Source organism: Naegleria lovaniensis (assembly GCF_003324165.1).
Source record: "Naegleria lovaniensis strain ATCC 30569 chromosome Unknown tig042, whole genome shotgun sequence".
Taxonomy (NCBI): domain Eukaryota; phylum Heterolobosea; class Eutetramitea; order Acrasida; family Naegleriidae; genus Naegleria; species Naegleria lovaniensis.
This window is the reverse complement of record NW_025407863.1, coordinates 166,737-194,365: the sequence shown is the minus strand read 5'-3', so window position 1 is coordinate 194,365 and position 27,629 is coordinate 166,737. Positions and strand designations below refer to the sequence as shown.

Below are 27,629 nucleotides of genomic sequence, written 5' to 3'. Positions count from 1 at the left end.
ATGTGACAGCGACGTTCTGAATATCACTGAGCTTTTTGTGTGATGAAAGAATTAAATGTTTGAATAACGAAGGACCATCTCAAGAATCACCAAAACACATGATACATTTATTAAACCAAATATTTAATTTTAAAATCAAAAAAAATTCTCACGTTGGTCCTTTTTCGCACCGATGAAGAGAAATTTTGTTGACGACAATTGCAAACATGACTCAAATCAAAACTTCTGTAATTTGGTGTCTGATGAAGCTTTAGAACGTTGTTGGATCCACACAATAACGGCAAATGCTTATTTTCCAAAAGCTGTAATGATAAATGATGGTCCGGTAGTTGATGTAGTTTGTAATGATCATCATTCGATTAGTTGCAATAAGATCAGCATCAAAGCGTTCTTGGATTATTTATTGATGATCATTAATTTATTCAGTCCGAATTATTTGATGAATATTGTAACAAATCAAAATAGGAAACCGAGTCTTCTCCGTTGTACATATCATGTGCTCATACTATGTATTATAGTTTCAATATTATTAATTAATATATTGAATGGGTCGTCTTTGGTAATGGCTCAACAACAAGATACTTCGTTATTAACGCCTTCATCACCACACAATCATGACGAAATTATTCGCTCTTTAGAGAAGAAGGTGAAATATAATTCAAAATCGGAAATGGAATCAACCAGTAACCAAAATCATAATCCAATATTATTTCCAGTATTTTCCGAAAAGCCTCAATCCTATCACGCCAATGGAACGGTAGGTATTTATTTCGCAACAAATTCAATGAAATGATTAATGATTTTAGTGGAGAACCATTGACGGATTCTATCCAATATTTAATGAGCAACCCATGAAAAAACGTGTTAATTATCTATCAGAATCTACTGTTACTAGATATATTCTTCGAAAATTACTACAACAACCAAAGTATGGACATGCAATTCATGATTTCATTAATCTCATGGACGTTGGAGAGGAGAATATTTTGGTAGACCCAAATTCTGCAGTAAATATGAATGACTATTTACCTGATGGAATCGACAAGTTAGACAATGTGCACATACGAGGCGCATTGAAGATGGATCTTTCATTTAAAAAAACTATTTTAAAAGAATTCTACTTTGTGTACGGTGCTGTAACTATTCGAGATGGAAGATATTTTCTACAACGAGAAAATCTCTTGTTCCTTGAGGGAGTGTACTCTATTTACACCAACAGATTTTATTTCATTTTGAAGCCTAAAAAGTTTCTGTTCTACAAGATGCCAACCTTTCTGGAGCAAGCTCTCATGAATGATACATTTCTCTTTCATGGAGAAGCAGGTGCTCAACTTGCGTATTACTCATATGTTACACATTATCTTGGAGATTTGAAAGAGTTAGGTATTAGACATGACCATTACTACCACTATAGTAGCCAATCTGATGTCAGTGACAAATCATCTAAAAAAGAAAGTTGTGTGTATCGAGGGTTAGGTGTTGGAAGAATTTCTGCAGACAAATTTGTAGTGCAAGACAATAGAAATATGATGAATCAGATATTTGAATGGAGCGTTTCAGGAGTTATTTCCAGTGTCAACTGCGATCACACTATAATATTCACACAAACATTTCATGACAATATTAGTTTCACTTCTGAACTTAATTCGTTCCTGCAAGTTGGAACGATCCTTTGCATATTTCTTATTTTTGGATTGTTCAGACAAATCAAATTCACACGAACAAGATCAGCAGCTACAAGAGTGTCTATTTTATTTGTGGGATTTACTTCAACTCTTTCATTCATTACTTTTTCAGCATCGCTGGTGTTTGTATTGAATTTCTATGAAGTTTTTACGAGCGCCATTGCACTTTCATTTATGAGTTTTATTTATTTGACAGCCAGTATTCAGTACATGTTATTTATTTGGAAGTCACATCACCCTAATCACTACGAAAATATTATTAGTGCATCTGTGCACATGAGAAAATTATTCTTTTTCTTTTGGGGATTCTCAATGTCAATACTCTTCGGTGGGTAAGTATTACTTTATATAATTGCTGAAAATTGTTAATACTCTTTCAAGATATTACATCTCTCATGTTCATCCCAAGCTAATTCAATACTTGATATTTTTCATCATGTCATTCCTTGTCCCTCAAATATGTGTCAACGTAATTTATAACACGAGGAAGTCAATTGACTTTTTCTATTTAACAAGCCTCATAATCTTTTGCTCTTCAACCATTTTATGTAAGTATTTCGTTAAGTATCATTTTTCTAGTAGAAGATGCTATCAATGATATATTTAACAACCACATGGTGTTCACAGATTTTGGAGCTAGACCATCAAACTTTCTTGAATTTCCCACTAACACTACACTCTGTTACACCTTAATAATTTATTTATTTATTCAAGTTGCAGCATTGCTAATTCAGTATCTTGTTGATCCTCGTCTCTCCATTTTGACGACCCATTTATTTGGATTTATGCTTCCACCAAAATATAATTACCATCGACCAATTCCAATGTCTGTTATCGAAGAAGGAGAATGCAAATGTGTGATATGTATGTCTGAAATTGAAATTCCAAATCAAGCCGTATCAGATTCAGCAAATGTTCCCTTAGATGCCACAAAGAGTAACCAGTCGAACGAGTGGACTGCTTCAAAAGATATCATGGTCACACCTTGTAATCATGTGTTTCATACCATTTGTTTGGAGCGTTGGAAAGAATACAAACTTGAATGTCCACTCTGCAAGAAAGATTTGCCCATTTTATAACCACCATGCAGAGAGACAATAAATCCTAAATTTGGGCTCGATCATTCATGAAGGGATTTTAAAAAAAACATTTTCAATATCGAGTTCATCATGCTCAAACGTTGCATTCATCAACAAGCAACTTGTAGAAGTAATAATCTTTCAAAATTTTCAAAACAATTTCAACAATTATTCCTTCATTCCGATCCTGTATTTTCTCATCACTCCGAACTTTTCCAAAACAAGCTCTCTTTACTCGAGTGCCAATCGAATTCGACTCGACACTACCGTATTACAACCAACGCAATCAGAAACTTTTCAACGACCATTGAACTGAATGAACAATCCTCGAACTCATCATCATCATTGAATTCAAAGAAGATCATTACAACAACAGCAACAACAATTGAAAATTCTTCTTCTCATCCATTTCAAGACGATGATGCCAAAGAAACGAAAAAAATGTCTTCAAGCACTTCTACTACGGGCACACCATTAAAGCAAATCTTACATCCCACTCCAAGCGATATTGAAATTTCGCAACACTGTAAACCAGAATTTATTGGTAAGATTGCTGAGAATTATGGAATTCATGTGGATGATGAATTGGAGTTTTATGGCAAGTACAAGGCTAAAGTAGATGCCAAGAAGGTTCTCTCCCGATTGCAAGATGCTCCAATGGGAAATTACATCTTGATCACTGGTATCAATCCAACACCATTGGGAGAGGGTAAATCAACGACGTGTTTGGGTATCTCACAAGCTTTGGGAGCTCATCTTGGCAAGAAGGTCGTTTCGTGTTTGAGACAACCCTCTCAAGGTCCTGTTTTTGGAATTAAAGGAGGTGCTGCAGGTGGAGGTTATTCACAAATTGTAAGTTTTGATTGACTCGTATCGTGATCTTGAATGAGCTTGTTTTTGCTTCTACTTTGGACTATCTCATCACGAACGTGAATTGATATTAACCGAATGACACCATTGCATTTTGAATAATACTTTTAATATAATTGAATAATTGATCAGGTTCCAATGGAAGGTATGTATTCTACACAATTCATAATTATTCTCATATTTGGAAATTAGAATTTAACTTGCACATGACCGGAGATATTCACGCAATTGTTGCAGCCAATAACTTGTTGGCAGCTGCTGTGGACACTCGTGTATTCCATGAGTCATACCAAAAGACTGACCAATTATTCGATCACTTGTGTCCTGTTGGAAAGGATGGAAAGAGAAAATTTGCTCCTTCCATGATCCAACGACTGGAAAAGTTCGGAATTACTGAAAGAGAAGATCCTGACAAGTTGTCTCCAGAGGAAAGAGAAAAGCTCGTTCGCCTTAATATTGATCCTGCAACCATTAAAATTAACAGAGTGATGGACATTAGTGACAGATATTTGAGAAAGATTACTGTTGGCCAAGGTCCAAATGAAAAGGGAAGAACAAGAGAAACACAATTCGATATTGCTGTCGCAAGTGAATGTATGGCAATTTTGGCCTTGTCCAAGGACATGAAGGATATGAGACATCGCCTCGGAAAGATTGCTGTTGCTTATGACAAGGATGGAAATGTGGTCACTGCTGAAGATATCGGAGTTGCTGGAGCAATGGCCGTCTTGATGAAGGACACTATTAAGCCAACTCTGATGCAGACGATTGAAGGTACTCCTGTCATGGTTCATGCTGGTCCTTTCGCCAACATTGCAGCTGGTCAAAACTCTATTATTGCTGACGACGTTGCTCTCAAACTCGTTGGCGAGGATGGATTTGTTTTAACAGAAGCTGGATTCGGTGCAGATATTGGAGCTGAGAAGTTCTTTGATATCAAATGCAGAGTCTCTGGTTTGAACCCATCATGTGCTGTCATTGTTGCCAGTATTCGTGCTCTCAAATTCCATGGAGGATGTGAATTGAAAGATGTCACCAAGCCAAACGTTCATGCTGTTGAAACTGGATTTGCCAACTTGAGAAGACACATTGGCAATATGAAGAAGTATGGAGTTCCTGTTGTCGTTTGTATTAACGAATTCAGCAGTGACACTCAAGAAGAAGTTGAAACAGTTGTTAGATTGGCTAAGGAGGCAGGTGCAGATGATTGTGTGCCTTCCAGACACTTCTCTGAGGGTGGTAAGGGTGCAGTTGCTGTTGCAGAAGCCATTGTTCGTGTTTGTAAAGACAAGTCCAAGATGAACTTTAAGCCACTCTATGATATCAATATTTCAATTAAGGAAAAGATTGAAACCATCGCTAAGGGTAAGTTTCAAATCGTATCAATGAATAACGGTAAATGTTTACATCATTGGCAATCTTTCACACATTTCAAACTTAGAAATTTATGGAGCTGCCAACGTTGAATATATGGAACATGTCGAAAAGGAAATTGAAAAATTAGAGACACTTCCTGAAAAGTACACCATTTGCTTTGCCAAGACCCAATACAGCTTTTCACATGACGAAAAGTTGAAAGGTGCACCAAGTGGTTTTACTTTACCAATCAAGAACATTAGATTGTACAGTGGTGCTGGACTTTTGGTTCCATTCTGTGGTGAAATTTCTGCCATGCCAGGACTTCCTACTCGTCCAGCTTATTATGATATCGATATTGACCTCGAAACTGGAGAAGTCAAAGGATTGTTCTAATTTTCTTAAACTGACACAATAAATGGTTGTATTTACATGTTGATTTGTTAGTTCTTCAAATAAGGGTTCACAATATTATCGATGAACCATTCCAGTGTAAACTGTAAATGATCGCCATAGACTTCTAAAAAATCGAGTCGACCTGCCAAATCCAACTTCTTCAATCCCAACCAATCTTCTTGGTACAGCTGTGAATCCCTCAATTTCACAACCTCTTTATCTTGACCAGGTTTATAAAACCCAAAATGTTCCGATTCGATCGGTTGCACAAAGGAATCCAACAAAAACTTGACCATGACAAACTTGTTTAAGGAACTCAAATTCGCCTTATAGGTCTCATTCTTCACAGCTCGATAATTATTAATGTCAGGTAAAAACACACATCTCTCAATAAATTCTGCTTCATTCCATGGATCATGCCAATATTCTGCCTGAACGAGTGTATTTTGAATCCATTCCCAATACACTCCAATATCCAACATTTCACGAACGTATTCACACAAGGTATGATTGACACCAATGCATTTTGGAAGTCCATACACACCTTGATGTTGACCTCCAATGGAAATGAGATTATGAACTTTTGGTTGATTGCATCGTTGAACGTATGCTATTTTCCAATGTTTAAAAATCATCATAGAATTGATAAAATCATCATTGAGAACAATGTGTTGTTACAATACTCAATGAAACAACTTTATACAAATCCTTACCTCTCAGAAATTGAGATCCTTGAGAAAATCCAATGGCATTAAATCCATTTTGTAAATTTGGATCTTTCTTTAAGGTGTCACACACCATTTGAACTTGTTTGTTGACATTCATGAGATAACTATTTTCAACATCTTCTGCATCATTGGAACCAATACGAATGCTATGAATGTATATATTCGAATGATTAAATTGTGATCTGATAGTATCTTCAATTTTTCCCATTGACTTTTAAATATTATTAAATATTATTTTAAATATTATTATTTTCAAATATTTCAAAAAAAAACGTACAAATGGAAAACAACAAGAATCTCCCATGCCATGCCACAACACCACTGGCAATGGACTAGCTGCTTGAATCATGGATTCCATATTCATAAGAATCAGTGAAACCATGATCAATAGCCATCCCGATTTGATCCAAGTGACAAAACCATTCGTTTGACAACGTTGAAACATTTTTTATGAGAATTGTCTCATTCCAAGTCAATCAAACACAAGTGTGAGAACAATTATACAATTCATTGGATAAATCACAAGATCAATCTTATTTGACCTTGTTCTTGTTCATCATCATGTGACTAGAAAGATAGGAATTCGATTTGACTGCTGCAACATTCTTTTTGATTTTAGCAGAAATCGTTGACAAGGAACTACTTCTTTCACTACTTGCCATGCTGAGAGTGGTAGAAACTGATCGAACCGAATTTACGGAATGAGCAGGACTGGATCGACCTGTTTCTGTCATGGAATGATCCAAATGAGAGGAAGTGAGAGAGGGTGAGGATGATTTTAAGGAAATTTGAGGTTTGTGGAGAGAAGCATGAATGAGTGGAATTTGATCTTGCAACAAGTGATGATTTTCAGAATGAGTTGGCGTCATTGAATCAACTTCTGTGTGATGGGAACAGTTGGATAAATTCATAGGTTCAAGACGATGGTTCTCTGGATTCAAATTTTCTCGATTCTTCTCCTTGGCATGCAATTGGGTAAATTTGAGCATGAGTTTCTTGTATTTGTGACAAGTGCCTAATAATTTTTGATACTTTTGTTTCAAAGATTCATGTTCTTGGTAGAGAGTGGAGTTGTTGTTGAAATTGGAATGGTTCTCTCTTTCTGCTTCATCCATTTCTTGACATGTTTGAATTTCTTGTTCTTCCACGGAAGAGGGTTCTGTCTGAACAACGACATGCTTGTATATTAGTTTTTCGAGCTTCTTTTTCACAGTAGATGAAATGGCCTTATCCTTTTGCTGAATTTGAGCAGTAATTAAGGTATCTCGTTCCTCGACCAAGGATCTGACTCTGTTCTCGAGTTCTCCACATAAAAGAACAAAATCCTTGTTGAAAACATCTTGTGTTTCAATGACTCTTTGAAGAGTATCCACTTGATTGAAGTGTACTTTAACTTTCTTCATATTCACTTGAATCGAAATGACAAGCTCTACTAACTCATCCAAAAGCTTGGAATCGACATGGGATTCTGTAGAATTTGAAAACTCCTTTTCTTCGAGAACCATGTTAATTTTCTTGTAAAGATTCTCACAACTTTCTTGCAAGTCCTTGACACACTCTTCATTCCTCTCCAAAACTTCCGAAGTTAGAGAATCTTTCAACATCATCATTTGTTTCTCTGTCTTTTCCTTCGATTCTTTCAATCGTTGAACCTCGGCCTGTTGTTGGTCTCTTACGCTTAACAACGCCGAACACTCCTTCTTGAGATCATTAAACTTCTCTAAAATTATTACAGCCTTTTCTCGAGGAGACAACTGACTAATGGTGATACCTTCAATGGAAAGCTCAATCAGAATTTCATCTAAGGACTTTTCCACACTGATTAAACGCTTCTTCAGATCATTTGGCTTCAAGGAAGCTGATTGCATATTTGCTTGATTGTTCAATAAATCTTCAAGTTGACGTATCTTTTCCAAGTGCTTTAACAGTTCGCACTCCTTAGTGGACATTGAAATTTCCAAATCAGTTGCTCTTTCAGAAAGCTTATCGTTTTCTTTCGACAATTTTTCTATCAATTGCTTCAATTCATTGACCTGGTCTGATTCTGGTTGTGCGTTCATCTCATTTAGCTTTCTGAGGTAGTCACACTTCTTTTCTAGCATGGAGAGTTTGTTTGTAAGCTTCATTTCCAAAACTTCCCTTGCGTGTGAACTCTTCTTCTCTAAACTTTCCTTCTCGTTTTGTAATTGGTTAAGCAACTTTACAGACTCTTCTAATTCCTTCCATGTTCTTTCGGTTTTTGCCTTTTCCTTTTGCAGCTCTTCGTGAGTGGCATTAAATCTTTGAACTGTTTCTTCAAGTTCTCGTTCTTTCTTTGATAACGAAGCTTCGACCTCTTCGGTGTAATTCTTAAACCGAACAAGTAAATCCTCCTTGTCTTTAATTTCATCTGCCATTTCGTAATTACTCTTTGTCAGCGAATCTAACTTCTTAAGCAATGAGTTATTCCTGTTTATCATTTGGATGGCTTTTCCAGCTTCTGAGTTTGCCCTTTCTTCAGCCTCCCTTGTTTTCTCTCTTTCCTTTTCAATCTTTTTCTTTGTACGCTCTACAAATATGTCCAACTCTTTAAGTTGACCCATTGTTCTTTCCTCCTTTTGCCTCATTTCGTTCACTTCGGCTTCTTTCTCACTCACTTGTTGCTCCAATTCCTCTAACCGTTTTGCAAATGAGTCCTTAATCTCCTGGAACTCTTTGGAGGAATTATCAATTTCGTTACCCATCTCATCGATTTGATGTTCCAACTTTTCGACCAAATTTTTCAGTTCTGAGTTCTCTGATTCCAATGTTCGGAGATCTTGAGAAAGCTTTCCGTTTTCTGATACCAATTTTTCTTGCAATGATGTAAGCTTGGAAATTTCTTGTGACTTCTTTTCGCTATCCAATTTTTCTTTCAACACTGACTCACAAAGATTGCTCATTTCTTCCCGTAACGCAAGAAGCTCTGAACTTTCCTCTTCACGTTTTAGCTCGCCTTGTTTTCGTTGCTCCTCCAAGTCTTTGCATCGATCATTGGAAATTTTCAGCTTGGCATCCAAAATCTCGACCAACTTGTTCGACGTTTCAAGCTCTTCGCACGTACTCATATATTTAAGCTTAACGTCTTCTGCGTGTTTTTGTAATTCAGAAATTTTAACCTCGAATTCTTGTTTCGTTTTTCTTTCTTTTTCCATATCTTTCGTCAACCTCTCTATCTTTTCATCCTTCAGGGCGATTTGTTCCTGAAATTTCTTGGTTAGCTTGGCAGTGGTATCTTCAACAGCCGAAGCAGATTTTGCCTTTTCGCTTTCTTTCTTAATAAGTAAGGCGTTGAGCTTTTCTTTCTGTTGAGTCTCAACTTCAAGTCGCTTTTCAAGTTTACCTATTTTATCATTCAGAGTCTTCAATTGATTTCTTAATTCTGACTCACTTTTGCTGACAGCTTTCTGTTTTAACTGTTCGATGGCGGAATTCAAAGCCTTGTTTTCAGAAACTAACTCGGCGATTTGTTTTCTGTCCCTTTCTGATTGTAACTCCAGTTTGGCATTCTTTTCCATTTCCTTTTCTAACGATTTGCTCATCTTGTCATTCAATTCAAATGATACGTCCTCATAAAACTCATTTAAATCGGCAAGCTCCTCCAGCTCGGAGGCTAATGATCCCAAAGATCCTGGTGTATTGAAGGCTACAGGTTCGTCGTCTTCGTTTGCCGTCTTTTTTGCAGAGTGTTGAGCGTTTCTCTTTCGATCTTCCACACTTTGAACGACCATGTTCTGTCGATGATGATGTACCTTATTAGAAATGTCTTGGAGAGGTTTTCGAGCGAGTGTTGCACTCATTTTTTTAATTTTTAAATCCTAACGTTTCGAAGATTTTTACAGAGCGGGAAAGGTTTTGGCGCTTTCACATTTTTTAACGGAAATCTCAAATTTCTGCTCACGCTTGGTTCCTTTGGTTTACTTCTAGTGGCCGTTTGTTAAAGTCGAATATGCAGATAATAGCTCAAACTCAAATCCTTTATCATGGATAGTTGTTTGGTGCAAACTCGTATGTTTCCTTTTATTTCTTTCTTAACCCTTGTTGTTTACATCTTAAATGATGAACACATGAAAATTTAGAATCAGTTAGAGAAATTTATTGTTGGCCTTATTCAAGGCAACATAATTGTACAACTAGATGTCATGGTGTCTCTACGAGACCATCATTGGCAAAGGTTGGAAGTGTTTTAAACACGATCCTCTCTTATTCCTTCTTCAACCATCCAGAGTGAGTCAATGGAGCAAAATCTACTTGATTGACAGCATCTCGGTTTTCTCCAGGACGATAAATGTACTTGTTTTCATAATCAATTACAGCTTGGGATGGTCGAACATCTTGAAACATTTTACCTTGTTGTCCTTCTTGCCACTTGTTCAATATAACAGATCCGAGACTGAGCAAGGCTAAACCTGACATCCAAATATAAGGCTTGTAGAAGAAGTATTGTTGACCTGGTCTATAAATTGTCATTGTGCTGTTGAATTAGAGGATAAGTTTGTGTAGTTGTTTTTTTTTTGAATGTTGAAAGAAGATGACGATGGCAAACTGGAATTTATGGAATTTTGTCGTTTGTATGCAGTCGTGATCGAAGGTTGTAAATAACACCAAACTTGTAGTTATTGTTAATAATTTACAAATAGCGCAATTTTTATTTTTTTCTTTTTTTGGACATTGACAAGAGACATCGAAGAGAGGCCTTCTTTTGGAGTGAAGATGAATGTGAATGATGGACCAAAGTAAATAATATTGCTTTTTGAAATATTCACAGTTCATCATGGTATTCTCGTTTTCAAAAAACTCTCTCCGTCAAACAAAATGAGTCAACAACAACATGACATTTTATTCAAACAACAACAACATATTCATACACTCCTCTAAAACGAGAACGCCATCAAGCTCCGTAAAATGAATCATCCTACATCCTATAATACATGTTTAGAGACAATTCCAATTGAATTTCACGCAAGGTCTTTCTCGTTCGACACACTCACTCACATCTCTTCGTACTTGACCACGTTGGACCTTGTTCGGAATGCTTCTCTCGTGAATAAATTTTGGAATGCTGCCTCTACCTCCAACATGACATGGTCCCAAAGATTCTTGATCGAGTTGGGTCCTCCTGAATGGTTCATTGAAAAATTAAATCAAACGTTGAGACGAAATCGCAATGGAGCAGAACGTGGCTCAACGCATGAAAAGTCTTACAAGAAAGCCTTTCATAATAACAAACAAATAGTGATCTATGAGGATGATGAATGGGCAGATGAATTCGAAGATTGTGGAAAATATGTAAAACTACCAAGAAAATACAAATCCAAATCACTCAACACAACCTCTACGACCACAACAAGTACGAAGAATGGAAACAGCAGTCCAAACACAGATGATAAAATTAGTATGGAATTATTCAAACAAGAACTGGAATCATGTTTTGGAGAAGATCAATTTTGGATGAATTTTTATGTGTTGGTGGTTTCCATGATTCCTCTCCAATGTGCCAATCTACATCATAACTATGGAGTAGTTCAACCACCCATCTATCCTAAACATTATGGGCTCTCTGCAGAAGCTGATGAATTAGACACTGACGAAGAAGAAGAAGAAGAAACATGCCATGACGAACAATTACGTGAAATTTCTAGAAAAGTTTGTCCTGAGCTGGATTCATTCATTAAGCAAGATTTTATTCAAGGAAAAAAGTATGACTGGAAAGCTGATGACGTGCATTCAAGACGCTTGGTTTCTCTCAATTATGTTTATTTTTCACTGTTTTTACAAGAAATGAAAAAGAGAATTTCGAAAGCAATCCAATTGGATGATTCCTCACACCAGCACGACACAAAGAGAAAGAAACTCCTTCTTGATGCTCTTAAATTTGATATCAAAACTCACAAACTATGCACCATATTGAGCATCTTTGATCGACATGGAATCATTTTGAGATATTTTGGCAGTGATTTGGAGAATACTGAAAAACTAGTTTGGAAATCCTCAAAAGTATTGGAACAACACAAAGAAATGATGAAAAGCTATGACATGCTCAATGAAGAATCTGCAGCTCTTTTAAGAACACCCTATCTCTTAGAAATGGAAACAGTGAGAGTGGGATATGAATTCGATCATCATCCCATTTCACTACTCAAATTTTGTTATGGTATTTTGTGTGAAAAAGAGCACGAGATTTATTCAGGCATAGCTCGCTCTAAACTCGTTCACAAACATTCTGTTGCAAGTTGTCATGAACAAGAGATTGTAAGAGATCCATCCAAGCATGTTGCCGTAGGTCCACACACAACAGATGCTTTCATGCCATTTTGCAATTATACCTTTGTCGATGAAACCTATGATAGTTTCTATGGACGTGCTGTTTGTGCAGCGACTGTACGATGTGGTAAACAAGCAAAAATTGCTGAATTTGTGTCCAACAAGGTAGAGGGATGGTGTCCTGGATTTTGGAATGCAAATTTTTACTTTTATCATGTCGCTCGATTTCAATGTCAATTCAATGTGGACATGAATATGATTCAGGTCTTGCAAGATCAGAGTAATATTGTTCATGATTGTTGTTGAGCGCAACACAAGATTTAATATGTACAATGTAGCTACAAACGTTCAAAACAACCGTTTAAGTGATACTGAGAGCGTTCCTTTGACAATTGTTAGATAAATTGTCTAAGATACTTTTTAGCAGCAGCTTGACCTCTCACATTGAGAAACAACTTGTGTTCTTTGATATCCTTGTCGACATCTTCCATAAAAGAAAGGATAAAGTCAATGATTTTGTGAGAAAACATATTTCGAGTATGGTAATTGGTGATGAGAAAGCTAATATCATACCCCTGAATTGGCTTCTTTCTCAACAATATCAAATCCTCCTCAGCTCGATTCATTAAAAATTGCATGTAACGAGGAAAGATAATCTCCTCCACTCGATCATGCTTCTTAAACAACAAGCTAATTCGCACCGAGTTGATAGAACCTTCGATTAAACACTTTTGATCAGTATTTCTACTAATGATGACAGGGTTTAACAACACTTCTTTAGATAATCTTGAAACAACAGAATGGATAGCATTCGTGAGAAAAAACTCGAAAACTAACTTACCCCACTTCAATTTCTGGGTGGTTGTGTCGTTCAGCGATTTGAGACTGAAAATTTTCAAGACACAAAGCCGCTTGAAGCGTTTTTCGAATGCACTCATGATAAGGAGCATATGAAAGACTCTGTATTCAAAGGTTGAATAAAAAATCGGTGAGCGCTCAAAACGTACCATTTGTTGTCTGATTTTTTTCTGTTCGAGCAAACGAAGGCATAAGAACTGTGCACTTGATGTGTTTGTAACCTTCTGGCATCATTGGTTTCTGTGTGTTGATGTTCCACTGTAAAAAAGAAAAAAAATTTTGCAAACCAAGCGGTTAAAAAGAGAATAATCATGACTTTGGGCATCCGCAAGAAGGAACATCAAAATCATCGAGCAACTCTCGGTATGAGAATATTGAGAGAGAAAATTCTGTCCTCTGTTAAACAAGGACGGTGTTCGTTCTCTCCAAAATTCAATACCACACTTACTGATCTGACACGTAATGATGATGGAAATTCATCATCATTACTCTCCTCTTTATTTTGGAATCATGATACGAAAAGTACTTGTGCAACAACAGGGCCGATCATTAGTGAAAATACCCGGAAATTAATTGTATCGGAAACTATTGTGGCCAAAGATGATATCGATTTCAAAAACAAATTTGGAGTCTTGTTCAAACAATACTCATACAATACAGGACACCATCAAAAGATTCCGTATGGCACTAGAAGGAAAACTCTCAACAAAACAACAGTGAGGGATTTACCCATGTTAGTGACTTGTTTAGATATGGAGTGGAATAGTTTCCAAACTGTTTTGAACGCTGCAACAGTGATTCGAAAATTACTTTCCATTGAAAGAAACCCTCCGATTAATGAAGTCATTCAATCAGGTGCCATGGAATATTTTATTCAATTTTTGGATTTCAATGAAATTCAAAAATATTTCAATGTCGAGTTTCAATCGTCACAAATTCCAAAACCTTTTTCTCAGATTTATAGACATGTACCAGGGCAAAGAACAATCACTGAACGTCAACTCTATGATTTACTTTTGGAAAGCGCGTGGGCCGTAACGAACGTGGCGTCAGGAACCCACGACCACACCACTTACGTAGTTGAAATGGGTGCTATTTCAAAATTCATTCAATTAATGCCAGTCGAGAATGATGAAGTTCGTTGTCAGGTGATTTGGGGAATGGGAAACATTGCAGGTAAGTGTTTGGCTTCATTCGTGCTCCATTTTGATTGGTATACATAACTTCATTGCAGGAGATAGTTGCTCACTGAGAGATCTTGTGTTGGAAATGGGAGCTATGTCATTATTGCTACACGAACTTGATAAACCTGGAAATACACTATCTTTCCAACGAAACGGTAAGTTGTCTTCCTCAATATATGAGTGAACTAACACTGAAAAATTCTAAAAGCAACATGGGCCCTTTCAAATTTTTTGAGAGGAAAACCTGTTCCTTCATTCGAATATGTCAAGCAATGCATTCCAACTATTTGCAATTTGCTAGATGAGAAAGATGAAGAGGTTTTAACGGACGCTTGGTAAGTGAAACTTTTTGTGATCTCTACTATTTTTCAAATTTTACTTTGTTGCCATCACAGTTGGGCTGCATCTTATGCAACCGATGGACCAATGGAACGATTACAAGCGTGCGTCGATCAGGGGTTTATTCCAAGGTTGATCAAGCATGTTAAGTCACCTTACCCATCAATTCAAACGCCTGCACTTAGAACAATTGGAAATATTCTCACAGGTAAGGCTTGAATCATGACGAAATTGTGGTACGACTTTAATTATTACTATAATAGGTGACGATACTCTTACTCAAGCAGTACTCTCTGCTAATTCTGGAGAGGTGATTTATTGTTTGAAATCTTTACTGGATCATCCAAAACAGTCGTTAAGAAAAGAAGCTATGTGGACAATTTCCAATATTGCTGCTGGCACTATCTCACAAATTCAGCAACTTATTGATGCTGGAGTCGTTCCAAAAATTATTGAGAAGCTTGGTGATGAATACACAGTCCAGAAAGAAGGTTATTGGGGTTTATCAAATATTTGTGATTGTGGATCAAGATCACAAATTGAATATGTTGTGAAGTGTGGAGGTGTTAATCAACTTGTTAAGGGCCTTAACAAATTACAAGATCCAAAGGTTACCTATGCTGTCATGGAAGGCTTGGAGGCCGTATTGAGAAAATATGACAAGGGAGATGCGTCTCAACCTATCACAGATATCCTTTATATCATTGAACAAGAAGGTGGCGTTGAAGTTCTAGAGAAGCTTGAAAAGCACTACTCTGAAGACGTTTCCCGTCTTGCCCAAACATTATTGGATTATTTCGATCAGGAAGGAGAGGAAAATGAGGACGTTCAGACTGTTCACAACCCTTCAACAAACTTGGCGTAATCTTTTTCAACATAAAAAGTAGCAATATTATTTAGACTAATTAGATTATAGGAAGTACGAAAACATGAGGCCTCCTAGCTCAGTTGGCAGTAGCGCTGTCCTAGTAAGACAGAGGTCTTGGGTTCGATTCCCAAGGGGGCCAAGCTAATATTTTTCCTATGTGGTTTGCCTTCTTAGAGTTTTGCTGAAACAATCCTGGAAGACTCAATCTCTAAAAATGATCAAACAAAGCCTTTGCAGATTGTCATCGCACCCATCTTTTTTGCAGCGCCTGGGGCTCACTTCGCTTCATCATCGGAATACAGCCCGATCATTCAATACCGCTCTCTGTTATGTATGTTCTGAAAATACAACATCACCATCATCAACTTCACCTGAAGATACTTCAAAATACATTAAAGCGTTTTCTATACAATCCGTATCTAAAGAAGGAACATTGATTGAATCATCAGCAACTACATGTCGAACTGCTAAAATAATAATGGATGAACCAGTGTCTTTGGGCGGAAAAGGGACTGGACCAACTCCTTTGGAGCTCTCCTTAGCGAGCTTATCCGGATGTGAATTAATTACTGCAAGATATATTGCTAGAAGTATGAAAATGGAAATTAAAACAATCGAATGCACAAAAATGCAAGGTAAAATAGATGTCAGAGGAATGAGAGGTGTGAGTGGAATTCCAGCTCACTTCACTCATGTAGACATGGTATATGAAGTAGAAACGGATGCTGAAGATGATAGAATTCAAGACTTGAAATCACGAGTAGAGAAGGCATGTCCAGTATATCAACTGTTCAAGGCTGCTGGAGTTATAATGAATTGTGAGTGGAAAAAGAAACAGTAGAAACATTGTATGATTGTGAATTATTCAAGAAGGGTAGAAAGAGAATTTAACATTGCACATCCAATTACCAATAAAAATCGCAGCTCTGTCAAATCATTGCCGACAGCTCATTAAGCTCAAACAAACAAGACAAGTTTGTTAAGATCTTAGTAGCAACTTGAATCTGTGCAAACTTCTTCCACTTTATTAATTGAAAATTCTCATAAAGGAAGAGAATATCATACCTAGAATTTGTTGAGCAAATGGAATGTAGGAAATGACATACCAAACCAATCCCACTGCCTGTGTAATGACAAGCAAAATAATCAACAGTGCAATTGGCATTGCAAACACACAAATCAAAGTTAAAACCATGGAAGCAATAAATAATGCAGAAGGAATTGCTCGATCAGGCTTTGCCATGTTTTTAATTTGAGCCACAGGTCCAACCAAGAAGAATGTCGACACGAGGCACAACAAATTACCAAAAGTATAGAAGAAGGCAAATGCTCCCGATGCAAAAAGGATGGATGGCAAAAAGCCAAGAGCAATTATAATACATAACAAACCAAAGCCGAGAGACATGAAAAAGCCATACATGCGTTGTTTGGCAGAGAGAGTGATCATACCATCAACTTCTTTGGAAAGTCTTCCGAGGAACGAATTATCGTTTTCATCAATTGTATTCTGACTGTTATTGTCAAAGAATTGATCTCTCAAAAGAGTCCACTTGTCGTTGGTTTGTGTTTTAATGGAGGCAAAGGTAGAGGAAAGAGAATCCATAAAACCGTTGGATGATGAAGCTACATTAGAAGATGAGGTAGATGGTGATTTGATTCGGGAGGAGTGAGCCTTGGCAAGAGGTCCATCATCATCCGAAGTGGTGTTATTATTGGAAGATGACGAGGTGGGTGATGACCATTCATTGAATTGTTTGGTGATTGAATTTTGAACCGAAGAGAACCAATCGCCAATAGATTCAGATGCTGTTGTACTACTACTCTTCTTCTTCAATGCTGATGATCCAATCATGGATTCTTCATCCTCTTCACTCGAAAAATCCTGATTCCTCATCAGAGGGCGTTTTTCTTTCAACATTTGTTTTTGTTTTTTGTTGAGATTCGTTGGTGATGACGGCCGAGATGATGATGTCATGGAGGACGCAGAAGGCACAATGGTGGAGGATGATGATGGATTCGTGGTGGGGGTAGTAGTACTTGAGGAAGTGTTGGTATTGCTACTACTACTACTTGAATGATCGATCGTGTTAATGTTGGCAGTAATGGTTTGAGAGACTTCATTAAACGTTTTTTGGATGGAGGATGACCACGAAGAAAGCGCAGAAAACAAGTCAGATTGCGATGATGAAGAGGATGCTGATTCACCACTACCAAGCTGCTTGGGAGAACGAGAATTTGAGGCAGCGACTAACATTTGAAAGAGAGCAGGTAAATATCTGATGACGATATACTATCAAGTTGTCTAGCAATTGATGAGAGAGACTATGCACGCTGGAGATAGGTAATGCTCACAATAACCTCGCTGGATCGGAATGAATCTGGTGTCCAACTTTACGAGAGCTTGTTCGGATCGTTTTTTTTAACGTTGGTGATGCTGTCATGCATTTCGTTCTTTGGGTCAGAGAATAAAAATATCTCGAAATTCGAGAAGGAGTTGGATTGAATTTAGAAAGAAATTATGCACGGTTAAACATTCTCCGTTGTTAGTAATTTTGAGAAAATGGAAATCAGAAAAAAATGTGAATAGAATTTGCATTGAGTGTCGAATTTGAAATGCTTAATTCCTCAATTTTCACTGTCATTCATGTTGTCAAATGTTTAGTTGCTTAATTTAATTGTCTTGCTTGTGAATTGAAAGATTGGACTGAGAAACATTGTCCAGATTTTGAAAAGTACTAAGCGACATGTCATCATTAAACAAATCTGAATGTGTTTTTGTTTGATCTGTCGATGCATTTCTCAAAATTTTAGCTTTCCTAATTTCAATCTCTATTTTCTTTCGCTCAGAATATGTTGATCCCTCGTAATTTAATGAAGAGTATAGCGAAGCTAAATGTATGTGCCTAGCAAGACTTTGCTTTAAATCAAAGAGAGTGTCATAATAACCTGTAATTGTTTTTTTCAGTTCCTCTTTGGATCTTTCCATATTAATGTTTTCTTTTGTGGATTTTGTGAGCGTTTCAATGAATGACATTCCATAATCCAATAATTTTAATATATTTTGTTCCTCTCCTTGCAATTGAGAAATGATCGGATAATCATGAAATTGAGATTCCTCTTCTTCCTCCTCGTCACTACTAGTATCCCCTCCGGTTTCATTTTCATCGTCTCCGCCAACATCCATGTTATCTTCATTTCCAGTCATTACAGAATTTAAATCATTTTCTTCGGTGGTGTTTTGTCCTCCGTTCGTAGTGTTGTGCAAGCCAGAAGATGTTGATTGTTGGTCGAGGGTAAGCAAATTTGTCTCGGAACTACTCCCATTCATTTTTTTTGAAATTTTATCCCAAGTTGCATCATAACGAAAGCAGTGTGCACATAAAAACATGAAACAATTATATGGGCCAAAGGAGCGATTAATAACGATACCTTCTTCTTATCTAACCAATGATTTGCAGGTTGTTGTAGCACAATGGGGAATCATTCAATGATTCAACAGGGTGAGTCTAAATAAAACTTGTGCAAAAAAGATTCAAAGTTGGCGTGGAAAAAAAATGTCTAACCAACAAACATCAACCCATAAAAAACACAATACTTCTGCTTCGTCATCCTCTTCTTCTTACGCAAGTAATACAGGTGGATATAAAGCCACTTCTCATACTTCGGGAGAAGGCCGGGGTGGATTTAGAGCACAAAGAAGCGGAAGCTATGTTGCAAGTAAGCCTCCAACATCAAATGACGTAGGTTCAAGCACAACCTTCTTCAGGTGGAAGAAGCGGCGGAGGCCAACATCAAAGAGGAGGAGGCCAAGGTAGTAGAGGAGGAAGAGGTAGAGGAGGAGGCTCCCATCACCATCATCGGCCTCCTACCACTGAAGGCTCTACCTATCATACACACTCAAACACTACTATGGCGAATCCAACAGAAGATGTTGCTTCATCGAATACGACCACCTCTAATAATATTCCATCGTCAACAAGCACTCTATCGACTCACCAACCACATCATCACCATCACCCTCCTCACCATCATCAACAGCAATTACCATCGATACGAAATTCTGATTTAGCAGCAACCATTGGAAGAACGTCGAGTGCTCCTCCTACAACAGGTGATCACAATACCACAACCCGTAAGTAGCATTTACATTTTACACTTGATTTATTAATCTATTATTACTTCACGCTGGCAATAATGAATACAACATTGGTTTTCAATTCGTTCAAAACCATAAAATCAAAATTTTATTGAATTACAGAGCATCCAACACGAATTCCAGAGCACAAGGCACACAAGATACATCCACCTCAACCTCAACCTCAACCACATGTTTATACTAATACCTCTGTCATGATGGTTCCAGCCGGATATGGGTACTACTCAAGTCAACCTTATTATTATCCTCAACAGCGTTCGTCTGGCTCATCAGAAATTGTAAAGCCACAGAGCTCAAAAATCACCATAGTAGATCCTAACTCAGGTTCAGTGGTTGACCTTAAGGAGGAAAAAACTACTGCCACTTCCGACAATACTAGCTCCTCAACAACAGCAACCTCCACATCAACAACAATCGCGGACACAACAAAACAACAACCACCATCAACAACAGCATCGAAGGATGAGGTTATGAAACCAGTGGAGCCATCTGCTGTAGAAGCAACAACAGGTAAAAAGGAGGAAACAATTGAGCAAACGCCTGCCCAATCTGAACCTGTAAAACTTGAGGAACCAGCTGAAAGTAAACCCGAAATAACAACAGCATCACAAGATAATGTTGGAAACGCAGAAAATAGAACTGAACAAGTATCTGACCAAAAAGTATTAGAGCCACAAACTCCAACGTCTGAATACGGTGAACAAACACCAACTGCAGAAGACTCTTCAGCAACTTTTGAAAGCTCTCAAGACAAAATTGACGAGGATAAAGTTGTGAAAGAAGATCCAAATGAAATCGAAGGGTTCGAGGACTCAGAGGAAGAGCCTGAAGATGAAGAATCTGACAAAACAAAGATTTATTCAAGAGACCAACTTCTTCGTTTCAAGGATAGTTGTACAGAACCTCCTGAAAAGTTAAAATCTCTTGAGATTTTCCAATCAAGCTTGAAGTCGACAGGCGGTGCAGCTAGGGGTGGTAGAGGAGCTACTCTTCCAGGTGCTCGACCAGGATTCAATATTTCTAGAGGTGGTGGTAGAGGAGCACAAAGAGGTGGAACACCTGGTGCACCAACTAGAGGCAGAGGAGGTAAAGACGTAAAACAAACTACAAGAAGAGCGCCTGAAAAGCTTCAAAAATCTCAAAATGCCCTGAAGCTAGCAAAGGATAAATCAAAAGAAGAGATGATTGTGGATGAAGTTAAATTCATTCTTAACAGATTGACTCCAGAGAATTATGACAAGCTTAAAGTTGAGTTTTTGGGAGCATGTAGAAGCAAGCCTGGTGATGAAGAGGTTTTGAACGCTATTATTGATCAAATTTTCAGTTATGCAATTAGTCTTCAAAACTTTTCTGCTCTTTATGCCAGACTTTGTGCCGACTTGAGCACTGAACTCAAAGAGAAGATTGGAGAGGAGAATACAAAGCAATTCAAGAGATTGCTACTCAATAAGTGTCAAAGAGAATTTGAGAAAGAAAAGGAAGAAGAGCTTAAAAACGCTTCGGAAAAGTTATCTCCAGAGGAGCTAGAGGAAAAAGAGTTTTTGTTGAGAAAGAAGAAGGTTGGAAATGTGATCTTCATCGGAGAGCTTTATTTACAAGAAATGCTCAGCGAAAAAATTATGCATGAGGTTATCAAGAGACTATTGATTAACCCCACTCCTCATCCTTCTTCTGACGATATTGAGCTTTTATGCAAATTGTTGACAACAATTGGAAAGAAGTTAGATCATGAAAAATCGAAGAAGTATGTCAATTTTTATTTTGCAAGAATGGAAACGCTTTCACAAGAGCCAACTATAGCCTCAAGACTTAGATTTATGCTGAGGGATGTTATTGAAATGAGACTTAATGATTGGGTGGCAAGAATTGAAAAAACAAAGGCAACAAAGACAAGACAAGAGGCAAGAGAGGAAGCTGTTAAGCAACAAATGGATCAAATTAAAAAGCTTGAAAAACATCACCACCTCAGGAAGCCAAACAACAAACCAAAAGCATCCTATGTAACAAAGCAATCTGGAGCCCTCCAAGCTGAGAGATATAGAAAGATGGATTCTAAGAAAACTCTTGCACCAGGAGGTGGTATTGTTAAACAAGCTCCAGCATCTACACAAGGCAAGACTGACGCAAACACCTTTGCCCTTCTTGAAGAAGAAGAAAAGGAAGAAGAAATTAGCGAAGAGGAGCCTGTAGAAGACACTCAACAAGTTGCATCTGAAGTAGAGGAGGAAGAAGAAACCGAAGAGCAAATTAGTACAATTACAGAAAGAACAAAGAAGTTGATGTCATGCTACTTTGAAGAAGGAGAAATTGATGAAACATTGGAGACAATTGAGAAAGAGAACTTGCACAAAACTAAATACTTTATTCGTGGTGTTGCATTTGCCGCATGTGAAAACAGCAAAGAAAATGAAATTAGTGACACGGTAAAATTGTTGAAGAAACTCAAAGAAGGCCCAATAACTGTGGTTGATGATATTCTCATTTACGGATTTATTAGATACTTTACACAGATTGTTGAAGAAAGTTTATACATTGACATACCAGAACTTTTTCAATATAGCGGCAAGTTTTTGGGAAGACTCATTTTCGAAAAAGTACTGTCATTTAGCAATCTGTACGACGTGTTGTTGACCGTCGTGCTTGATGAAGAGAATCCATTGCAAGAATCACACGTTTTTGAGGTGCTCGAACACTTATACGATACTATTTGTTCTGAATGTGAATTTAATGACAATTTGAAAAAACCAGTACAGCATTATCAAGAAGAGCTTGAGAACCACTTAGTTTTGGCAGAGATTGAGGAGGGAAAGCATCTTGTAAACAATTCTATGGATCTGATGGACATATTCAAGCCTAATGGGGAATCATATGCAAAACTGTGCTCATTTATCGAAGAAAAATGTTATGGATGCTTTGAACCATCTATTTATTACAACAAGTGCATTAATGAAAGGGAAAAGTCTCAACTATCTGACTTCATTGCCGTTCTATCAGATGAACAAATATTATCAGGAATTTTACATGCTAAATGCCATGAAGATCCTGTCTCAAATGTTGAAGAGTTTAAAGAAATTTTGTTGGAGGAAGTACGAGAAAAGCTAGAGGAGGGCTATGAAGTATCATTGATTGGCACTGCTCAACATGCATGCTGTACACGTGCAAAGTTTGACAGGTTAAAACCTCTATTGAACCTGTTAGTGGAAATGAAGCTTTTGAATCCATCTCATGTTTCACAATACATTTCCGGAGACTTGCAAATTGATCAACCAGGATATGAGCAAGTGAAACCTTTTTTGCAATAATGTAGAGATGACATCTCACTCTCGTCATCATTTATAAATACTTTTTATTCAGAATTCTTGTTTGGCGAAATTGATTCACTTCCTTACTCTCGAATCGCGTTCAAGCTTGAAAATTGATTTGGAAAATTGAACGGAAATTAAGCGATTCATCACAAAAAAATGTTTTCAACCAGATTAATTTCACGTTCAAACAAAATCCTTGCTGCTACAGGTCGTGTTGTTGGCTTGCGTTCATATTCCATCCATCATAAGAACACTAACAACAAGATAGTATCATCATCATCATGGACAAATAATTTCGGATTAAAATCCTCTCCATCGAAAACTTTGATCGGACACACCGGTATGATGACTCTATCAGGTGTAAACAATATGAGATTTGAAAGTATAACAGTGAAAGTCCCATCTCTTGGTGAATCTATTCGTGATGGTGAAATTGCTGTTTGGTTTAAAAAGGAAGGAGATTCATGTAAAGAAGATGAGGTTATAGTGGCCATTGATACCGACAAGGTGCAAGCTGAAGTGAAAGCTCCCCAAAGTGGTGTTATCACAAAGATTTTAGTTCCAAAGACTGGAGAAAAAGTTGAAGTGGGCAGTGCACTATTTACTCTTGATACTGCAGGTGCAGCAGCAACTTCTCCTTCAACCGCAGCAGCACAAACACAACCTTCACAACCTGCTACTTCTTCACCTTCAACAACAACAACAGAAACATCTAGCACGGAACATCACAAGAGAGAACCAATGATTAAATTTAGATATGGTAAGAGAGATCTTATCGAGCAAGAAATGAAGAACAAGTCCAAAGCAACAGCACAAAGTGTTGCTACTCCTCAAGCCTCCTCACCACAACCAACAGCAAAACCATCTGCTCCTTCTACTCCAACAATTAGCGGTACTACTTATTATTATCAATCTTTGAGCGACCTTCCAGCTCAATATAGAAGAAAGAAAATTTCACAAAAAGAAATTGATGCCATTTCGTATGGTGGTGAGGTTGCCATTCCAGAGGTCAAGAAACCTGAAAAGAAGAAATAACACATTATTTATTATTTGACAAGTAAATGGTGCATATTTGTTTGAAAAATTGTAGATGCTTGGGGTCGTAACTGGGTTTTCTCAAATCACCCCTCATAGTTTCGCGTTCTAATTGTTCTAGTGCATAGAAATTCTGCCTCATTTGCTCAATGACTTGAGGGAAATTCTCTTGCATTTGTTTAGGATATTGTTGTACTTTGAGATGAAGAAGAAGCACTTGTAACGGTGCTTCATTTGGAAATTGATGAGAAACAGCGTCTTGCAACACCTCAATTGCCTTTTCAAATCTCTCTAAATGAAAAAGGCATAACGAATAATTGCAAATAGCTTCTTTTTGAAGAGCTTCTTCCTTCAGTTGGTTGTAGAGCTTTTTGCCATTCTCGAGCAACATGGCATATCCATCAGCAGCTTCTTCAGGTCTTTCCATCAAGAATAAAGCTCCAGCATACGCAAAAACAGCTTTTGGTTCTTTGACATACTCGAACGATTTTCTAAAATGTTGAAGTGCTTTCTCGCCTGTAGTAAAAAAGGCCTTTTCCATGTCATCTACAACAACGGGATCGGAATTGTTTGCAATTTTCAGTTTGCTCTCAACATACTCCTGAATGGCTTGTTGCGACATTTGTTGTTGCATCATTTTGTGAAATTCCTTCTCCATTTCAGAAATGTCACCCAGTTCTTGAGATATATTTGGTTTCACGTATGCTAACGATTTGTACATATTAGAAAGCCACAAATTTAAAATTGCAACATCGCTGTGAATTGCATAATAATGCAACAGATCGTTTTCGTTATGAGGTAAATCCTTATTGTTAATTCCCTTCTTTTCGTAAATATTGAGCGCAGTTTCAAAACATTCTATTCCTTCTTTACACTTCTGAGTTGCCTCGTCCTGCTTAAAGGTTGGAAGCGAAATATCTCTTGCATATTTTTGAAAGAATATTCCCTTCAAATGATACAATAACGGACAGTCACTATTCTCTTGAATGGCGTGATCAATGCTAGAAAATATGTTGTTGTAAAGTGACCTGTTTTTTAAATTTCCGCCAAACTGATGATAGTAATAGACGGCTAACAACACATCAATAGCATTTTCAAGTTTCAATCCATGAAACTCGCTTTCCCAATGAGCAAGGTGCATATCTTTCAGTTTGTTGTTCCATTCTATTTCACTTGCCAATATTCGTTTTTCTTTAATTATGGACTGAATCTGTTGTATAATTGAATAAATGTAATCTTGCTTTTCTTTTGACTGTTCATAGTTCAACTCTCGAGCATTTTGTGGTATGATAGTTTTTACTTGATCAATCAAATTTTCAAACGGTACTGTAGTTGGAGAATCATGAGTCTGTTGATTTACAAGTAAATTGATATGAAAATTATGAAAAGAAATATTCTTCTTAATTATGCTTAAAACACCTTCGTTCTTGTTACCAATAAATTTTCGAAGAGAAGAGGAATAACTCTTATCCATTTGATGCTCATGACTTGTCATATCCCATTTTTCATTTGGAAATATAATTTTCAATGATGATGACTTGCTATTCAATACGGTTGTTAATCGGAAAGAACCCAAAGACGCAGAAGGCTTTGAACGGAGAAGAGACTTCATTTTTTTGTTGCGCTACATCAGAGTGCTTTCGAACGGAAAGAACGCGTCAACAACATTGTAATTGTTTGAATCAATGAGACTCCGATGCTCATAGCACTTCACGGAATGTTCTCATACAGCTTCAAATGAACCTCGTCGTTTAACCGCAAAATTCCTTTCATCTCATAGACTTTGGTTCAGAACTCATCATTACAAAAAGAATCTCCCAAACGCCCCTGTTTCATTAAATAACTGATCATCTGAATTTATAATCATGAAATCAACCTCGTTGTGGTTCCTTGTGATTGTTGTGATTACACTCGCAACAGCAGCTTCTATTGAAGGTATTCGTCCAAAAGTAAATATCAATAAGAGCTCCACAGGAGATTCTGTATGTAGAGCTTTGGCATTGGGAGGAGGTGGCGATCGTGGAGGTGAGTCTCTTTTGGATGATGTTATTATATTTCAGTAATTTGTTACAAATTTATTGAATTTTTATGATGATGAAAATGAATGATGAAAAACATGTTGTATGGATGAAAAACACGTAATAGCCTATGAAGCGGGTGTGTTAAAGTATTTGGGTAAGTCTTTAATGATCATTCTTGATTTCATCAATGAAACAATATGGTAATATGAACGATGGCGATCCTAACAGTTGAGAATTTACCTTCCGAGCAAGTGAAATATCAAGTCATTGGAGGCATCAGTGCTGGTTCTATTAACAGGTAAGAGTTCTTGTACCTTCATTGCATCAGATAGTGTTCATCATGACCGCATCATCATTAGTGTTGGATTTGGTCAATTCCCAATTGGACAAGAAAGACAAGCATTGAATTTCTTGTTGACCCATTGGACTTCTCTCACGGCTTCAGATGTTTACAAGAATTGGCCACTTGGTATTGCTGAAGGTTTCTTGTTCAAGACTGCTCTCTTTAATACAGATCCACTTCATAACTTTTTGACCAAGAATGTGAATTTGACAGGTATTAGAAATTCAGGAAGAAGAATTTTGATGGGAGCTACAAATTTGAATACCAACAAGTATGAACAATTTGATCAATATACTGGTAAGTCATTTGTATTGAGATGCAAACTCTTGAACGAAACATATTGTTGTTGCTGCAAAATATTCAACTCTCAGATGATCTTGTTGAAGCTACACGAGCTTCCTCTGCTGTTCCTGGAGTACTGGAAGCAGTCAACATGAAGGGATCGCTCTATGTAGACGGTGGCGCAAAGTACATGACACCTGTCTCAGATGTCATTGCTGAATGTTTCAAGTTTACCAATGCCTCACATGTGAATGTCGATGTTGTTTTGGCCATTGGTGATTTACAACTTGCTAATTATTTAGAAAATATTCAAACAACTCCATTTATCTTGTTGAGAACTTTGTTCAACGTTGTTGATGATATCTTTACCAAAGACATTACTAATGCTCAAATTGCTTTTGGAAACAAAGTCACTTTTAGAATTTTCAAGGTAAGTTAACATGTGTTCGGGCCAATGCCAATTTGAAACCATTGTGGCAATAATTTAACTTGTTCTCAACAGCCTTCTAAATGGTTACCTGGATGGTTCCTTGGATTTGATCATGCTCAAGAAATGATTAACATTGGCTATCAAGATGCTCACAATGTTTTGAACAGCATCAGAAATAGCCGCCGTGTACAATAAAGTTGTGTTGATGTTGCTATCAACCTTTATTGAATACTAATGAAAAACAACATTCATCACAAATACCACTCTTTCTGTCCTAACGTTTGTAGACAAGACGGTCATTCATTTGTCTGACTGACTGTATGGAAATATAAAATGATAATAATCTAATTTCAATTATCTCAATTGCTACCACTCATCAGTGAATTAACAGGTGATCGATTCCAATGATTCG

General features: G+C 37.2%; 15 protein-coding genes across 15 annotated transcripts; 8 read left to right on the top strand and 7 right to left on the bottom strand.

Annotated features, from left to right (window-relative positions):
- Positions 1-562: 562 nt before the first annotated feature.
- On the top strand, positions 563-2,764 carry C9374_010306 (uncharacterized protein; the record flags this gene model as incomplete). Its single annotated transcript, XM_044685836.1, has 4 exons — positions 563-757; positions 807-2,017; positions 2,067-2,233; positions 2,313-2,764. 4 exons carry the CDS (start codon positions 563-565, stop codon positions 2,762-2,764), a joined length of 2,025 nt encoding a protein of 674 aa, XP_044544106.1.
- Positions 2,765-2,854: 90 nt separating this feature from the next.
- Positions 2,855-5,386, top strand: C9374_010305 (uncharacterized protein; the record flags this gene model as incomplete). Its single annotated transcript, XM_044685835.1, has 4 exons — positions 2,855-3,616; positions 3,767-3,779; positions 3,827-4,999; positions 5,076-5,386. The coding sequence occupies 4 exons, from the start codon at positions 2,855-2,857 to the stop codon at positions 5,384-5,386; spliced, it is 2,259 nt and encodes a 752-aa protein (XP_044544105.1).
- Positions 5,387-5,433: 47 nt separating this feature from the next.
- Positions 5,434-6,559, bottom strand: C9374_010304 (uncharacterized protein; the record flags this gene model as incomplete). The annotated part of the gene is made up of 3 exons (XM_044685834.1): positions 5,434-5,996; positions 6,100-6,325; positions 6,392-6,559. The coding sequence occupies 3 exons, from the start codon at positions 6,557-6,559 to the stop codon at positions 5,434-5,436; spliced, it is 957 nt and encodes a 318-aa protein (XP_044544104.1).
- An 88-nt stretch (positions 6,560-6,647) lies between these two features.
- Positions 6,648-9,932, bottom strand: C9374_010303 (uncharacterized protein; the record flags this gene model as incomplete). Its single annotated transcript, XM_044685833.1, has 1 exon — positions 6,648-9,932. The coding sequence occupies one exon, from the start codon at positions 9,930-9,932 to the stop codon at positions 6,648-6,650; it is 3,285 nt and encodes a 1,094-aa protein (XP_044544103.1).
- A 403-nt stretch (positions 9,933-10,335) lies between these two features.
- C9374_010302 (uncharacterized protein) lies at positions 10,336-10,602 on the bottom strand (the record flags this gene model as incomplete). Its single annotated transcript, XM_044685832.1, has 1 exon — positions 10,336-10,602. The coding sequence occupies one exon, from the start codon at positions 10,600-10,602 to the stop codon at positions 10,336-10,338; it is 267 nt and encodes an 88-aa protein (XP_044544102.1).
- Positions 10,603-11,037: 435 nt separating this feature from the next.
- Positions 11,038-12,702, top strand: C9374_010301 (uncharacterized protein; the record flags this gene model as incomplete). The annotated part of the gene is made up of 1 exon (XM_044685831.1): positions 11,038-12,702. The coding sequence occupies one exon, from the start codon at positions 11,038-11,040 to the stop codon at positions 12,700-12,702; it is 1,665 nt and encodes a 554-aa protein (XP_044544101.1).
- An 89-nt stretch (positions 12,703-12,791) lies between these two features.
- Positions 12,792-13,406, bottom strand: C9374_010300 (uncharacterized protein; the record flags this gene model as incomplete). The annotated part of the gene is made up of 3 exons (XM_044685830.1): positions 12,792-13,182; positions 13,238-13,356; positions 13,404-13,406. 3 exons carry the CDS (start codon positions 13,404-13,406, stop codon positions 12,792-12,794), a joined length of 513 nt encoding a protein of 170 aa, XP_044544100.1.
- A 159-nt stretch (positions 13,407-13,565) lies between these two features.
- C9374_010299 (uncharacterized protein) lies at positions 13,566-15,642 on the top strand (the record flags this gene model as incomplete). Its single annotated transcript, XM_044685827.1, has 5 exons — positions 13,566-14,430; positions 14,489-14,593; positions 14,647-14,773; positions 14,834-14,985; positions 15,041-15,642. The coding sequence occupies 5 exons, from the start codon at positions 13,566-13,568 to the stop codon at positions 15,640-15,642; spliced, it is 1,851 nt and encodes a 616-aa protein (XP_044544099.1).
- Positions 15,643-15,859: 217 nt separating this feature from the next.
- C9374_010298 (uncharacterized protein) lies at positions 15,860-16,486 on the top strand (the record flags this gene model as incomplete). The annotated part of the gene is made up of 1 exon (XM_044685826.1): positions 15,860-16,486. One exon carries the CDS (start codon positions 15,860-15,862, stop codon positions 16,484-16,486), a length of 627 nt encoding a protein of 208 aa, XP_044544098.1.
- A 186-nt stretch (positions 16,487-16,672) lies between these two features.
- On the bottom strand, positions 16,673-17,899 carry C9374_010297 (uncharacterized protein; the record flags this gene model as incomplete). The annotated part of the gene is made up of 1 exon (XM_044685825.1): positions 16,673-17,899. One exon carries the CDS (start codon positions 17,897-17,899, stop codon positions 16,673-16,675), a length of 1,227 nt encoding a protein of 408 aa, XP_044544097.1.
- A 417-nt stretch (positions 17,900-18,316) lies between these two features.
- C9374_010296 (uncharacterized protein) lies at positions 18,317-18,973 on the bottom strand (the record flags this gene model as incomplete). The annotated part of the gene is made up of 1 exon (XM_044685824.1): positions 18,317-18,973. One exon carries the CDS (start codon positions 18,971-18,973, stop codon positions 18,317-18,319), a length of 657 nt encoding a protein of 218 aa, XP_044544096.1.
- Positions 18,974-19,199: 226 nt separating this feature from the next.
- Positions 19,200-23,103, top strand: C9374_010295 (uncharacterized protein; the record flags this gene model as incomplete). Its single annotated transcript, XM_044685823.1, has 3 exons — positions 19,200-19,362; positions 19,412-19,777; positions 19,904-23,103. The coding sequence occupies 3 exons, from the start codon at positions 19,200-19,202 to the stop codon at positions 23,101-23,103; spliced, it is 3,729 nt and encodes a 1,242-aa protein (XP_044544095.1).
- Positions 23,104-23,262: 159 nt separating this feature from the next.
- Positions 23,263-24,141, top strand: C9374_010294 (uncharacterized protein; the record flags this gene model as incomplete). The annotated part of the gene is made up of 1 exon (XM_044685822.1): positions 23,263-24,141. One exon carries the CDS (start codon positions 23,263-23,265, stop codon positions 24,139-24,141), a length of 879 nt encoding a protein of 292 aa, XP_044544094.1.
- A 4-nt stretch (positions 24,142-24,145) lies between these two features.
- C9374_010293 (uncharacterized protein) lies at positions 24,146-25,753 on the bottom strand (the record flags this gene model as incomplete). Its single annotated transcript, XM_044685821.1, has 1 exon — positions 24,146-25,753. One exon carries the CDS (start codon positions 25,751-25,753, stop codon positions 24,146-24,148), a length of 1,608 nt encoding a protein of 535 aa, XP_044544093.1.
- Positions 25,754-26,006: 253 nt separating this feature from the next.
- C9374_010292 (uncharacterized protein) lies at positions 26,007-27,412 on the top strand (the record flags this gene model as incomplete). The annotated part of the gene is made up of 6 exons (XM_044685820.1): positions 26,007-26,166; positions 26,287-26,316; positions 26,391-26,460; positions 26,522-26,802; positions 26,877-27,217; positions 27,290-27,412. 6 exons carry the CDS (start codon positions 26,007-26,009, stop codon positions 27,410-27,412), a joined length of 1,005 nt encoding a protein of 334 aa, XP_044544092.1.
- Positions 27,413-27,629: the final 217 nt, after the last annotated feature.